Genomic DNA, 16,459 nt, shown 5'->3' on the forward strand with positions numbered 1-16,459 from the left:
ATAAACTCCCTTATCTCTCATCAATATACTTTGTCAAGTAACACACAACTTAATCCCTTTAAGTTTACTGACTTGAGCGTCGGAGTGAGTACGCTCGGTGCAAAGCCGAGCCCTCAGTTTGTTCATCGTTTCAGGAGAGACCAAAAGGAAGAGTCAAGACAAGGAAAGACATCATTTCACCAAGTTTACGTGGTAAACAAATCTGCTCCGGAATCTACACCCGGAACATTAATCAAACACTCTTTTATTCTCATGTCAATATTATGTTAACGAGAATTATTTGTTAGTCATGCGACATACATAAAATCTTAGACATGAACGATATACTATATGTCTATATTCCATTTTATTGTGAAATTTATAACACATTATTTTATTATCCGTGCAACACACGGGCAAGAAATCTAGTTATTTAGAATAAGAGGGAGTATATTTTACTTGGTTTACTTTTAAGGCATTCCGGATCCTTAATTCTATTTCGGTTTTCAAAATCGTTTTAATCTTTTCTCTCGATTTAAACTTTAAGTTTTTATAAAAGAAACCCGAAATTCGATTTTAAAACCTGTAAGTTTAACTTGACTTTGCATTACATTTTCGCTCTCCTTTTGTTTTTCATTTTCCGTTTTCTATTCGCATTTTGAGGTGTGTGTTCACCCATGGAAGGTTCTAAAGGCTGATTCATGTCAGCCGACCACAAATCATTTTGGGATTAAGGCTCTGATGTTGTTGTTGTTGTTGTTGTTGTTGTTGTTGTTGATGATGACTGGTGAGGCCGTGAGGTAGGTTGGCAACTTGGCATATCCCATCGAAATCTCGCCTCAAAGTGAAAGACACCAAGTTTTACGGTCCCAAGAACACGCTCATTCTTCAGCCGTAGAGAGACTTTTGAATTGCGAGGTACCATTACGAGCTCAATATATACGAGTGCGGCCAACTGCCCTTGCTTGGGTTAGCTGCTTGGTTTAGGAAATAAACGGACCTAAAGCAGCAATTTTTATATCAGAGATACAACTAGATCTGGCAAAATTAGCCCGACTCGAACCCGGCCCGACATCTGAACTTGACCCGGACCCGAATTTACTAGACCTGATTTAACCCGACCCGAATATTTATTGTTTCAAACTGATTATTATCCACAAATAACTTGATAATAGTTGATCCAAAAATGTCCCGAACCCGAAATGACCCGACCCGAACCGAACCCGACTCAATTGACCCGTTTACCAGGTCTAGATAAAAGTGGGAGACAAAATTTCTTTATCTTACAAACTTACAAGACCAAGAGTAATTTTATTTCATGGATATAAATTTGTTAGTAAAATCTTAAAATTATCAAATATCGATCATATTCAATTAAAAAATCCTTAAATTATAATATAATGGAGTATTACACAATTATTAGCCTAAAATCCTATTATGTTGTAATGATAAACACATTTTTTTTTTGGTTTACTTATTTAAGATGTACTCGTACTTCATAACTTTTATGTAAGTCATAGAACAAAAGATATTACTACGGAAGTTTTCATACCAGGCAAGGAAGACTATTTAAAGATGATGATTGTAAATATCATTTTAACTTCATTGATTCAAAGTAAAATTATACATCAGGACCGCATTGATTATCATATAAATAAAAAAATTACTCTTCGCGAAAATCTATTAAAAAAACCGCTATCGTTTTTGGAAGTTAAAAATCCTGATGCTGTAGGCAAACACAAGGAAGAAGAGGACCACCCAGCCAAGATGGGCAACAACAACAAAGGGCAGAAAATCATATTCATAACCAAAGACTTGTTTGAGGTATGTAGATAAGGGCACACTTCCAATTTCAGGCACTTCAATAGTAGAAGTCTTGTCACCCACTTGTGAGGTCACTAAACCATACATTGTCCATGCCACCGGGGATGCCCAGTAGAACCACCTCCACCATACCGGTATTTGCTGCATTCACAGGCGGAGCCAAAATACAGGGTTAGAGAGAGTTATATCATGATTGACAAATTGCAGGGAGGCGAACTAATAATACAATATAGTAGCTTTGAGAGTTTTAACTACGAGTTCTAAATTTTCCATGTCCTTGGGGGTGGGGGACTTCTAGCCCTCCCTCGCTCTGCCACTGTACATATAGCTGTAAGTTTAAAGATCTAGTGGAAAGAGGACTGAAGCCTGGAACTTATGATAATTCATTATGCCACGAGTAAAGAGAAGGTTTCATACCGTTCTAGGAAGCAAAAATCCAGCAAATAGATTCCACAAGGTAACAAATAAAGTCATCAAAATGGCTGAAAATTCCGGTCGTGGCATCAGTGAAATAAGCATCATCCCATACGTGGTGTAGTACAAAAAGCACATGTAAATGTAGTAATAGAAGTAGAAGCATTTGGTAAAAGTCCACTCAAATCCGATCATCGAGTACATGAGAATGACATATATGAATGATCCAATTGCAAGGTAAAGCATCTCTATAAGTAGCTGTAGAAATTTGAATGAAAAAACAATGTGTTAATTGAAATATGGTATATGTGATTAAGATCAAGTAACGTTTTGGCGATGTTATCACCTGAGCTAGGGCAAATGGCAGAGCTGAGTACATTCCTGCCGCTCTTTCGCGGTAGAAAACCGCTCTCTCACTTGCAACAATAGCTTGTATATCTAAGGCATTAAATCCACCCAGAAAAAGGATGGCAGAAAACATCACTCCTACAAAGTTCATCAAATCTTGTTCATTCGCCCTATAACAAGATTAAAACAGAAACAATTATATTTAGAATGGCGACTGAACATATGTTTTTAAAAAATTTCAAGAAGGCTAAAAGACTAGGAAAACATCTTCTTCCGTCCACAGAACAATTCTAATCAGAATGTTTACAAGAAAATGATGGCGGAGAGGAGGTAACAGTTACTGGTAGAGGATGAAGAGCTCACATTTGACTTCCCTTGTTCCAGAACATAAGACCAAGCAAAACACCCATGACTGTCATCATAAGGAAATGAACGCCACTGTAAGATGGATTTTGCCAATAAGACCTATATTGTTTCCAAAAACATGCTTTAAATTGAACGCCCAGTGGTTGAGAGTGTGCAGTTGGAAAATGTATATCCCCCGAACCTGGCCTCGGAATACTAAGCTCTTCAACTATTTCTTGATTTTTCCTACAAAAATGTTGACAATGAAACATCTTTTAGGAAGTTGAATAGTATACATTTAAAGGGCTCATAAATCCAAAACACTAATGAACTATTCCACAGAAATTATGGGTTAATTGCGATAACTGTCCTCTTGAAGGGCCACTAATAGACAAACTTGCAAAACAAAATAAGGATTATTCAGGTATGCTACTCATATTCCTAGTGAGAGCAGAAAAGAGGATAAAGTCAACAAGACTCTAATCAATGTAGCAATGAGCATTGAGCACCGATTAACGACATAGCACAGAATGATACATGTGCAGCGATGTGCTACGCAACAAATTCTCATGGGGGTCATGGCATAAGACTTTATTTCTTCCCCTAAAGATATCATTATTGCTGACATAAGTAGAGCAAATATCATTATAAACTTTGAGCACAATTTAAATAAAAGAAATAACTTAACATACTTGTAAAATGAGGAATTGGCATAAAGCTTGGCAAAATCTACATTTAATTCAGTTTCCATCTGAGGGGAAGTTATATCAAGCATCCATGTGGCTGGATTGTAGCCCTCTTTTAATTTAGGAACTCTACGAATGGCCTGCAACATCAACCATAAGTGCAATGCTTCATCAACTTTTGTTGAAAGTATATTTTTCAATGAGGCATCAACATATTGACAATTCTATAACAAGCACATATCACAAAGTTGTCACATAGATGTTTCCTCGCCGCGGGTGCTCTCACGAAGAGGTAAACGACTGGCCAAAGAGTTTGCTCCATTCCCATGGGCAAGGATCGAACCCCTGACCTCATGGTTAAGGGATGAGGTGAGCAACCACCACACCAAACTCATTTGGTTAGTTGTCACATAGATGTAAATGTAGTAATATGACAACACAAAGGTATATGTCTACATTGAAGCTAAACACTGTATAATATTCACTCATTTTCAATTTACGTGATATATAAAAGAGGATCTAATTTATTTTTATGCAAGTTGAGCTCTAAAAATATTATCAAGTTATGAAAACCTAAATGAGGCTTCTACAGTTGAATGATAGTCTACAAAATAAGATGACATACTTGTGAAAATAATCTGAATATGAGACTCAAATTATATCCCTTGCAAACCTGAGTAATAAAGATGGCCTATCAAACATAAAGTAAATTACTTGCCTCGAAGTATTCAACAAGTATATGGGAATTATGTCCGAGGGGTCCCGCGTAAGTCAGTTGTCCTCCTCTCTTCATTAGTAGGAGCTGCAATGTCATATATAGCAATAGATTAGCAGTTGATCCCATATGTTTAGATTCATAGGACCCAAACATTCACCTCTCTTTAGCTTTGTAATATGGTACTCTTAAAGATTTGTAATATGGTAGAACGTAGTAGGGTGGAAACATTACTCAGTAAATTGTCAACATTTCCTATATTGTGAAGTAGCAACTAGCAATTAGCATTGGATGCAATTGTCAAATGCAACTTTTATTATGGGTAATCTGAAAATAATCACACTGCCTTGCCATTTCAATGTGCAAGACAATCAGACCCACTTACCCATCATAGACGAGAGCATTTGAACTTTTCAAGCATGTATGTACTGTAGTTAAAAAGTAAATATTAATTGTATAAACATAATGGCATTTTAGAGAACTACCTCATCAAAGGCTTCAAAGATGTCTATGCTGGGTTGATGGATAGTACACACCACAGTTCTTCCAGTATTAACAGTGTTTCTGACAGTGCGCATAACAATTGCGGCAGCCCTAGCATCAAGTCCAGATGTAGGCTCATCCATGAATATAATGGAAGGGTTTGCAACTAACTCCACAGCTATTGTTAATCTCTTCCTTTGTTCATTTGACAATCCATTTATTCCTGGTTTTCCTATTACAGCATCTTTCAGCTGCTCAAGCTCAATCAGCTTCATGACTTCTTCAATAAATATCTGCGAATTTAGATCAATACAGTATATTTCAACCTTTTTAACAAGTTAATTCAAGCCATTAATCAAAATTATGCAAGTTATGTGACTCTCTCTCTCTCTCTCTATTAAAAGCATTTGACACGGGTGGAGTGTAGAAGCCTCAAGCTGGCTACTTCTGAAAGTTCCTCATGTTTATTTTCAAAATGAAATGAAGTACCCACGTGTCAGAGACTTGTAGCCATTCCCCAGCGTCAATAGTTTGAAATGGTTATACGAGTAGTCAATACAACAATTTTATGGATGCAATTTTCGCTCGAACACGCTACAAAATCATCTACCTGCTCTATAATAAAACAAATGTAAAAACCAGGGGAAAAAAAAAAGTAAAAAAACGGATGTTTGGTGAAAGGCACAGATCCTGTTGGGCTATGCGTCACGTGCCGACTTGACATAATGAGTCATCATTTTAGACAAAATATATGAGATATTTCCAAAAAAAAGTTATGCTTATGTTTGATACTTTGACTCATGCAGTCATGCCTGTCTCATACTTAAAATTGAGTTGTATTAAGTACTAACATAACAAGAGATGAGTGATAACAAATGCAGCAAACCTGTCTTGTTTTTGCGTCAATATTTGAAGAAAGACGAAGCCAGGCAGAGTAAAAGAGGGATTCATAGACTGTGAGATATGGAGAATGAATGTCGATTTGCTCACAGTAACCACATATTCGAGCGAATGTTGCTTGATTCTTTGGATAACCAGAGACAGTGATGTTGCCATCAAAATAGCCACTTGTTTTCCTCCCACTCAACACATCCATCAGAGTTGTCTTTCCAGCTCCTGTTACACCCACGAGTGCTGTTAATATCCCAGGCCTAAATGCTCCACTCACATCTTGCAGTAACTGTAAGCGATCTTCCCCATAGCCTAGACTTTTCATCTCCTGGTACAATGTCAACAAGTTTATTAGCTGTATCTTCCACAAGCCTATAAATTTTCTTTTTCGGTAGCCAAAAATATTTATTAATAAAACAGACTAAACAAGAATAATTCATTAAATATTACATGCTTGCCATTGTGAAATAGCAGAGAAATGAGATGCATATATGAAAGTGGGTTATTTTTATTTACCATCCGAAACAAACAACCTAACTGACCATTTGTGGTTTGTCCACTGTTGCTATTAGTATCATTTTTATTTACAACTACTCAACAAGCAACAAAAATCAACACAAATAGTATCTGGCTGGAATATATGAACCGCCATGTTAGAATTGGTTCAAATAAATCCGAATCAGATTTATTGTCTTTCACTCTTTCCTAATCACAACTCGCAAACAATAAAATTCAGCTGCTCATACATTTCACCTGTCTCGCTTCTCTCAGAAATACTTCAATTGTAAATCGCAACTCAAAGGGTATAAATTTACAATCATCTGAAGCATTTGCCACTCAGCAAGGAACTCTCATTATCACCATTGTCTCAATGATATGGATGGTTGTATAGCAAAGTTCTGGTTCAGAATATCAGCAAAATAATGCCGGTGAAATATACATATATATTGCATTTGTAATTCTCATAGTAAAACAGTTGAGCTACAGTTGAGTGACTCACAGAAGGCGTATCCACATAGTAATTGATGTGATTGAATGCTAGAGAAAGAGGCTGAAAAGGTAGCACCATTCCCTTTCGAGGCATTTTGGCATCTACACTTGAATCTTCTTTCTCATTTAGAGTCTCAATATTTACGTCATTAAGTTCTTCAGGTGAGGCAATTTTTTTATTTTTGGATCTACCATCAAGATCTTGCACTGTGGCTTTTGCATCAATGGAAGCTGGAAAAACAAACATAATTGACCATTTTCCTATATAGACTTTCACATTAGTTATGATCCTTACAAAAAAGGAACAACATAAGATGAGAATGGCATACGATTTAAGTAAGTCAGTGACGCGATGTATAAAAGGTTGAAGAGAAGAGAAAAGCCAAGGAGTGCCCCAATGCTTATCCAGAACCAATATTGATGTTCAAAGAAGTCTCGTGACGCAAGTACAACTTTGCCAACGGTTGGTTCTTTGATTCGTAAGTCTGTATTTGGCTGCATCAATAGCAAGCAATTACTTGTTATGAATATAAGTCTGAATAGTGGGGTGAACTAAATGCCTCTCAAATGTATTTAATGTTCTCTTTTGATTGTAGTCATATTTTCTACTTATGAATTTGCTCCACCAAAGAGAAAAATAGATAACTCAATTAAACTCAACTAAAGAAACACAAACATGGTGAAGTACTGATAAGCCTACCGTGCTCCATCTCTCGTCAAAAAATTCATTAATAACTAAAGCATGTTGTCCATACATCATAGGAGAAAGATAGTATCCCCATTTGATCCAAGGGCTAAGGTCACCTACAGCAAATTAGAAATCCACAAAGACACATAAATTAGAAGAGTTGGGAAGATATTTTTATTAGCTAACATGATCGTTTTTAATAGAGATTAGAGAACATTTAAAAAGATCTTAGAATGCTCGATATCTATTCCGTACAATCATACATACTCATAAACGTTGGGTGGGTATCAATTAGCCATTTAACCTTGATTAGATAACAAAAAGTTGATATCACAAAAATTTAGTTAGACCTCTCAAACCTAGCTAGAGATAGTTAGGTACTAAAGCCATCATTGGCAGATGGCACCTAGCTCAGGACTTAGGCGGTAAAGTCATGAAAGGTGGTACTCATGAGTTGGATTTTAATCCCATCAAAATAAATGCCGTCAACGATACCTTTATGTCTCCATTTATATCAAAGAAAAGGAAAAAAAAATATTTAGGTAATCAAATTTGTCTGATGTTCTCTGAGCAGTATTTTAAAGAACGTACCTTTGGCAATAATGAAACCACCAAGGACAAACATAATCAACATAAGCGTCATACTAACCGCATTAGCGATCACAATTGTCCTTCCAACAGCACCAACAAAACGGAATAGGGATAATGCCATTTGATGGATACAAAATAAAGCAAGCCACTGGCAAAAGAATCTGAAATAACAAACAACTATATTATCCATTTATCTTAAATGCTTCCACCATAACACAAAGTCTGGGCATATAACACTAAAAAGGTTTGAGCATGATCCATAATAAAAATTGGAAAAATAAGTTCACACCATTGGGCGGTATTGAGTTTCACTCAAGGCCGGATACTTACCTGAGCCAGAGGTGCAGTGGCACAAAGCATCATGATTACTACATACAGTGTTCGTTTGGTCTTATCCGTGTCCACCCCTCTGCTTACCCATGATCGAACCTTACTCTTGTAGGATTTTTCAGTAAGAATCCTACCAAATATCTAATCATTTGCAACTTACGTCTGTCCCCTTTCCAATTTGGCTTGAACTGGGGCTCTCTGGTTGCCCTTCTTTTATATATTAGTGGAATCTACATAGTGCATGTATGTCCAAAACGTAATATGCTACCCCATACTATCGACATTTAAAAATAATGGTCGATAACTGTGTCGTCCGTCTACTACATTATAATACTACTACAAAATAAAATAAGTAAAGACACTTGTATACACCGACTTGATGCAAAAGATAAATAATTCAATCATCGATAGCAATACTTGTAAACCATAGAATGAAATTTGGGCTTACCTATTCGCTGCTGGAGCATAGCCAATTGTGTAATAAGTAAGAATAATCCAAATAGCTGACTCCATAAACGAAATAGGAATCCGAAGGACCCAAACTGGTAATGCATATGCCCAAGCTGGATAAAACAGAGAATCCCTTTGTTTGTAGAATATAGGGAGCCCCATTACAGTCAATGTAGTTTCTGCCACTCCATTGAACACAAAATTTGTGAGGCTAAAGAAGATAGCTCCCAAGTATTTTTCTCCATCTGCTGCCGTTTGATGGTTCATTGTTGTCCTAAAAAAGGCAGTCATTGTAGCGATTGCCATTATTGTTATTTGGGCACTCTTGAATATATACAGAAATGAGTTTCTCTTCATCAGAAACCACTCCCTTGAAAAACAAACACTTAGCAGTTGCCAGTTGGAAAGACCATACTTTTTCTTCACTAAAGCATTAGGGTGAGCTTCAGATTTATCATAAGGTATACTAAGATCCGACATCAGTTTCTGACCGACTTGAAAAGATTTATAATGTTGAACAAATTCAGACACTGACACGTATCCATAAGGTTGATCATCCTTCTTAGACCAATATTGTTCTTGGTCTTTAATAGAGGTAACTTCTTGGAGAAAATCAGCTACCCCTTTTCTTTTGGGGCATTTGAATCCGACATATTCGAAGAAGTCAAGGATAAGGTCCCTTGGTCCTTGGTACACAATTTGACCCTCGGAAAGCAGGATTATATCGTCGAACAATTCGTACGTCTCAGGAGTAGGTTGCAAGAGAGATATGACTATTGTCATGTCCAAAATATGGACCATTTCGCCAATGTACTTGCATATCTTGAATGTAGTTGAGCTATCTAAACCTGTTGATATCCCATCCATCAAAAGAAACTTTGCAGGTCCTACCAACATTTCGCCTGTACCGAAACCAAGATTCAGTAAAGACTCTATTTCAATTGTAACAACTTGCACAAAAGCAAACAGGAATCCAAGTAGAAATGCAAACCAATGGTTAGTCGCTTCTTTTCACCACCAGAAATTCCCCTTCTCATGTCATCACCCACAATGGTATCGGCACACATGTCCAAGCCAAGTATCTGTCATTTTATTTTTTCGATAAGTAGTAGTCTGTTTATTAAATGCAGAAAGTGAATCAAAGTACAACTGAGACCATCCAAAAGACCAGAATAGTAATCCCGAAAGATATGCTAGAACGAAGCATTCACTAAAGAAAATTATAAATAAACACACAAACGGACTCCACCTCCATAAAAATTTTACAACCAACTCCAAGAACTGTCTTAGTCATCCAGATGTAGAATGTGACCTGAGACCTACCAAAAACCGTAACACTATCATCCCAATTGCAAGAGAATGAACTACCCTTTGTATTCTCCCGTCATTGCTAAGAATGCCTAGAACCTCCTCAAACACCTTTCTTCACCAATACCTTCCAAGAATCTAGCAACTTTTTTTTGACATGTCTATTTTCACCTTAGCTTGTTTAAATATGTCAGTTTCCGAGCCACTATAATCCAACTCCAAAACGTCCCAAACTCATTTCCGGTTAGAGCTAATGCTCGTACATTAATTGTCTTTTGAAATTGAGTGTTCCCTAACACCCTTTGCTAGACTATCTCGTCAATAGCCTCCCCGGAAATATTAGGTTCACCAATTCTACAGGTGGATAAAATGTACTCTCTCCGTCACAATCAATTGTTTACCTTTGATTAAAATTACTCCTCACAAAGAAAAAGGTAATCAAATGATTCGGACAAATGGGAGTATCTAAGAATGATTTCCAAGGGTCAAAAGGAGAATTTCGAGCACCAAAACAACTAAATCTAAACTATTAACTTCGACATTCAATCTCAAAAACCAGCCTCTCTAATTAACCGCATTTGAATTTCGTTTTAACAGCTAAACTAGACAAGCTCCGAACCAAATTTCAGCACATTTTTGAAAACCCAACTAACTGCCCTTTTAGGAAATTTAATCCACCAATCACCCAACTAACTACTATCTCCGTCTCAATAGTTTGTTTACCTTTTTTTACCTCGGTCTAAATCATTTGTTTACTTTTTTATTCTTTGTGAGCAGTATATTCAATCAAAAGGTAAACAAATGAATTAGAGGAAGGTATACATCGTTACAAAAAATCAACAAACACTTCAGATAAACACAAATTCTTGTGTAAGACAGTTTTACACTAATTTAATTTGAAGCTTCAATAGTATCGAAAACATATCAACATTAAACTAAACAAACAAAAAAAACGCAGGATAAAAGAAGAACAGTTACCCAAATTCTTGTGCAGGCGGACGGTGGCGGCGCCACCCGCCAAGTATCGATCAATGTTTTTACATTTTCCAGTAATTGTGATGTAAGAAATCCGGTGGGAAATTTAACTCAATAATACTCATCAACTAGTTTTCTTGCCCGTGCGTTGCACGGATATTAAAATAATGTGGGATAAATTTCATAATAAAATGGAATATAGACATATAGTACATCATTCATGTCTAAAATTTTATGTATGCCGCATGACCAACAAATAATTCCCGTTAACATAATATTGACATAAGAATAAAAGAGTATTTGATTAATAAAATACTTTTTTTTAGGAAAATAAAACCAATATGAAGTTTATATATATATATATGATACTTGGACTGATGGTTTTTAGAATTTGTTCATTAATACCTGTTTGTTTGTTTTTCAATTGGTCAAGGAAAACAATAATATCTACTCTACATAATCAACTCAATGATGCAACAAATCTCCTTCTTTCGAATAACAACCATAATTTAATCATTGCTGGATCAAATTGTAATTATGTAAAATCATTTAGAGGTAGTTAGAATGTTATATCTCCCCAAACTATAAAAGACGTTTGAATGTGAACCAAATTCGACACAATACTACATTGCTAGCTAGGCCGCTTATCTATGCCCCCCCCCCTCTATATATAATAGTCTTGGTCCTCATCTTCTCATTTGAAACAAAATCTTTTATGCAGATCTCTATTTTTATCCCCTATTCACACACATGATCTAAATCAATCTCATCCCGTGAAAGATCGATCCTTGTTTCCGAAACTTATCTCAAATTTATCCAACCAAGTGAAAAACTAAACCCCTACTTCTAGAAAAATCCATCATCCAATGTAAACTAACCCTTGCTCTCGACAATGTTGTTTTTTTAAGAAAATAAAATTAATATGAAGTTTATATATATATGATACTTGAGACTGAGAGTTTTTAAATTTCATTCATTAATACCTGTTTGTTTTTCAATTGGTCAAGGAAAACAATAATCATTGTTGGGTCAAATGATAGTTACAAAAAAACATTTACAGGTAGTTAAATGTTATATCTCCCGGTCAAACTATAGACGTACCTTTGAATGTGAACCAAAATCCAACGCAATAATACTACATGGGTACGGAGCTATTTATGACACCCCCTATAACAATAGTCTTGCCTCTCATCTTCTCATTTGAAACAAAATCCTTCACGCAGACCTTTATTTTTCTTCCGTGTTCACACACATGATCTTATAAAACCTTATTCATGTTACTTATATGTTTAATGCAAGCGATATTTTGCTGATAAATAACCTTATTTATTATCACTATCCTCGTTAAACTATCACCCTTCCACAAATGCACCCTCCCTCCACCCCAGTAATTTACCCGCAAAATAAAACATCAGCCACTGTGATTAGTTCTTAGTACCTGAAACAACTTACAATCCACTACCACTATCACTACCTTTCTGCTACGTTTTACATCTAAGAAGTCATAAATCACATTCACCTCCATGAAACACCAATCTTTACTCCAGATGATATATATGGATCTTCGTCTCCCTTATCAAAGATAATTTATTTCTCCTTCAACAAAGAAAAGTTTAAGAAGCAATCTTCCCTCTTATCTCTCTCACTTTCCCTTCCTAGTCTTTTTCTCATCCCCACCTCTACCTCCATTCCAAATACTCAAACAAAATGTTTGGGTACTATGTTTGTAAACTGAATAAATTTGAATATTATATATACACACGAACTTTGCTATTTATTTCATTTTGCACATATAAATCTTACCACCTCCATCTCATTTTTATTGTCCTTTTTTTTCTTCAAATTTTATTATCTCATAATTATTATCCCCTTTCTAGGTCTAGTAAGGAAAAACTTTAGCCAATCAACTTGTCGCAATCAACCTCATTCCCACTCGAAACAACCTTTAGCCCACTACTTAATCCCTTCGGTTCACACATAAAACGGTCTAAAATGCAAAGCTTTCATCTCTCTCTTGAAAAGTCCATCTAACTAACAGAAAACTAAGCGCTACTTTCTAAACTTCATCATTTTTACATCTCGTAAAGATTAAGTTGAGACAAAAAAAAATACAGAAACTTAGGTTTTGTTTGATAACGACAGATTGAACAATTTTTTTAGCATTTTGAGAGTTTTTACACTATTTAAATAACAAATGTACTATTTAAATAACAATAGTAGATTGTGGTGTAATTTCCTGTTTTACATTATAACCTTTAATTAGTATATTATAAGAAAATAAAAATTGATTTTTTTTATCTCTAAAAAAAATAAAGATCAAACTTTATCTTTATCATATTTATAGTTAATATTCTTCACTTAAAATATATAAATTTAAGCAAGTTCAAATAAGTTAGCTAAAAGTTATAAATCACAAATTGTATGAAGCAGTATAATCATTATTTTTATTAATATGAAATAAATGTCATAAACTTCATGAGAATATTAATGCGGTAGAGAACTATAGAAGATTTGGCAAGTACGTGACCCTTTTTTAGGTTTAAATATCATATTGCTTAAATTTATATATTTTAAGGGATGAGATTGTTTTAGATCATGTGTGTGAGTAGGGAAGAAAAATAGGGGTCTGCGTGAAGGATTTTGTTTCAAATGAGAAGATGGGGAGCAAGACTATTGCTATAGAGAGGGGGGAGGGGTCATAAGCACCCCTAGCCATGTAGTATTGCGTCGGAATTTGGTTCACATTCAAACGTGCTTCTATAGTTTGACCGGGAGATATAACATTCTAACTACCTCTAAATGTTTTTACATAATTACAATCTGATCCAACAATGATTAAATTATGGTTTTTATTCGAAAGAAGGAGATTTGTTGCATCATTGAGTTGATTATGCAAAGTAGATATTATTGTTTTCCTTGACCAATTGAAAAATTGAGGTTTTTTTATCTCTGAGGAAATTAAAGATCAAATTTTATCTTTATCATATTTATAATTAATATTCTTCACTTAAAATATATAAATTTAAGCAAGTTCAAATAAGTTAGCTAAAAGTTATAAATCACAAATTGTACGAAGCAGTATAATCATTTTTTTTATTAATATGAAATAAATGTCATAAACTTCATGAAAATATTAATGCGGTAGAGCACTATAGAAGAGTTGGCAAGTACGCGACCCCCTTTTAGGTTTAAATTTTTTTCATTTATTTTTAAATTTTTGCCTAAAGGTGGTTAAAGCATCGTATTATGCATGACGAATATGTCTCACCCGTCCCCAATTCGTATCTCTCCCTAAATTATAGTGATGATGTGCTCAATTTACACACACACAAAAAATTATAGCATCAACAATAATTAGTTTGCTCCATATAATTGAATAGTACCGTTTTTTATGAATGTAAATTTTTCAGAAGAAAAGCTTGAGAGAGACGGTCTTCACTATGTTAGGGAAAGACTACTCTTACCCTTTTATGTGTTTATCATGACTTTTTTTTAATGTTGATCGTTGTTTGAATTGAATCTTAAACTTATACATATTTCTATAATAAGTGTATCTAATTTACCTTCAAGCCTCATTCAAATCTATTTTATTACTCATGGTACCATTTTTACTTTAAATTGTAAAACAATCGCACAATAAAGTTTTTCAAAACATGTATTCATTTGTCATAATATGATACTTCGATTCACATATTAGCAGCAACTTTCTTTGTCTTTTAATACTCCTTGAAAAATAGATATCAAACTTTGTACTTATCAATAATTTGTGAATATCTTATTTAAATTTTGATTAATATATTTTTATATAATGACAAATGAATGTAAATAATATAATAATAAATTACTCTGTATCAATAGAAGTTGAAGTGTATTGTGAGGGAAATAACTTTAAAATTAGTAGGAGAAATACATATGACATTTGAAAAATAAACTTCGTATTATGTATAATTAAATATGACATTGGCAATAACAAAAGACGTAGAGGCATATTTCAAATGTTCATTTTACTCTTTACATGAGTAAATTCCATGTAATACGTATTATGCATGCACATTTGTCACAACCTGATTCGGCCTAGGGCCTTTTAGCCTCATAATACCTCATTTTTTTAATCGGAAGTTGTCATAAAATTGGATATTATAAATATATCAAAGTTTTTTTCCTTCTAATTTAATAAAAAGTGAACAGATACTAATGAATAATTTTTTAGTATTATTAAATTGTAGATAATTAATTTATTTCGTGTTTCTAATAATAAAATTGTAAAATAATTAATTAATTATCATTCCTAATAGGAAAATCATATTCCTAATTATAATAGAGAAATTTTAAATAATTATTATCTCCTAATTCTAATAGTATAATTAGGAAAAAAAAAGCCTTAATAAATTGTTAATTTATTTCCTATTTCTAATAAGAAAATTGTAAAATAATTAATTAATTCTCATTTATAATAGGAAAATTATATTCCTAATTATAATAGAAAAATTGTAAATAATTAATTATCTCCTAATTCTAATGCTAATAGTATAATTAGAAAAAAAAAGCCTCCTTTAGTTATATATATTGATTTATTATTTATAAGCATTCTAATTTTGGATACTCCGAATAATTTACTTCATTTGTTTTTTTTTTCCTTCACAAATTCTCATTTAAATGTCCGTCTTAGAAAAGACTTACTGTTTTTCTTTTTCTCGGAAAATTTACGCGATATTTAGGTTCAACACTTTGCACGAAATACTCAATTTTTTTATCCGTAAAATTTTAAAAGGTCCTAACTTATGTTTACGAGCTTAGAAAGTGACGATTTTTTTTTCAAATCGATCATCTTTTTTAGAACAACGATTTGAAAAATAGAGTTTTTCGAGTTTGGAACTCGTCACCAAAAGATATGGTCACTCAAAGTTAATTCAGTAAAAAAAAACTTTGACATCCAAATAATCCTAACAACGGGAACCAAGAACGGCCAAAAAAATTTCAAATCGTAGTTCTCGGAAAGATGATCAATTTGAAAAACAAAATTGTCACTGAACTCGGAAACACGAGTTATGAGTTATGACTTCTTCAAGCTTGTTCAAAAATTGTGTATTTCGTGCAAAATATCAAACCTCGGGGTAGTGCGTGAATTTTCAGGGTTTTTTTTCAAATTTTACTATATATACTCGGCTATTCAATAATAGATTCTGCAGATACCATAAATACTTAAAACATTACAATTTTAAGTATATTTAGCCAATTTTAGCTGATTATTCCATTTTCAATACTAGAGTTGTGAATAAAATTTTTAGGGATTTGCTAAATCCAATACACAAAAAATACTAAATCCTACACTTTTTTCCAGCTTTTTCCAATTTTACCCCTAACATTTTTACACCCAAAAAACCCTAGAGATAACAAAAGGGTGAGAAAGGTGAGACCGTGAAATTTGTAAAAGTCTCCCTC

At 34.0% G+C, this 16,459-nt stretch overlaps 1 protein-coding gene across 1 annotated transcript; it reads right to left on the reverse strand.

Moving 5' to 3' along the window:
- Positions 1 to 1,522: 1,522 nt before the first annotated feature.
- LOC141600602 (ABC transporter G family member 39-like) lies at positions 1,523 to 11,143 on the reverse strand. Its single transcript, XM_074420848.1, has 15 exons — positions 11,021 to 11,143; positions 9,726 to 9,816; positions 8,733 to 9,636; positions 7,955 to 8,115; positions 7,376 to 7,479; positions 7,005 to 7,170; positions 6,686 to 6,906; positions 5,681 to 6,013; positions 4,797 to 5,087; positions 4,315 to 4,398; positions 3,603 to 3,736; positions 2,929 to 3,156; positions 2,564 to 2,735; positions 2,221 to 2,475; positions 1,523 to 1,944 (listed from the first exon to the last, which is right to left on the reverse strand). Exons 2-15 carry the CDS (start codon positions 9,799 to 9,801, stop codon positions 1,675 to 1,677), a joined length of 3,399 nt encoding a protein of 1,132 aa, XP_074276949.1. The 5' UTR covers positions 9,802 to 9,816; positions 11,021 to 11,143; the 3' UTR covers positions 1,523 to 1,674.
- Between the last annotated feature and the right edge of the window lie 5,316 nt (positions 11,144 to 16,459).

The sequence above is a fragment of the Silene latifolia genome, chromosome 1 (assembly GCF_048544455.1).
Source record: "Silene latifolia isolate original U9 population chromosome 1, ASM4854445v1, whole genome shotgun sequence".
Taxonomy (NCBI): domain Eukaryota; kingdom Viridiplantae; phylum Streptophyta; class Magnoliopsida; order Caryophyllales; family Caryophyllaceae; genus Silene; species Silene latifolia.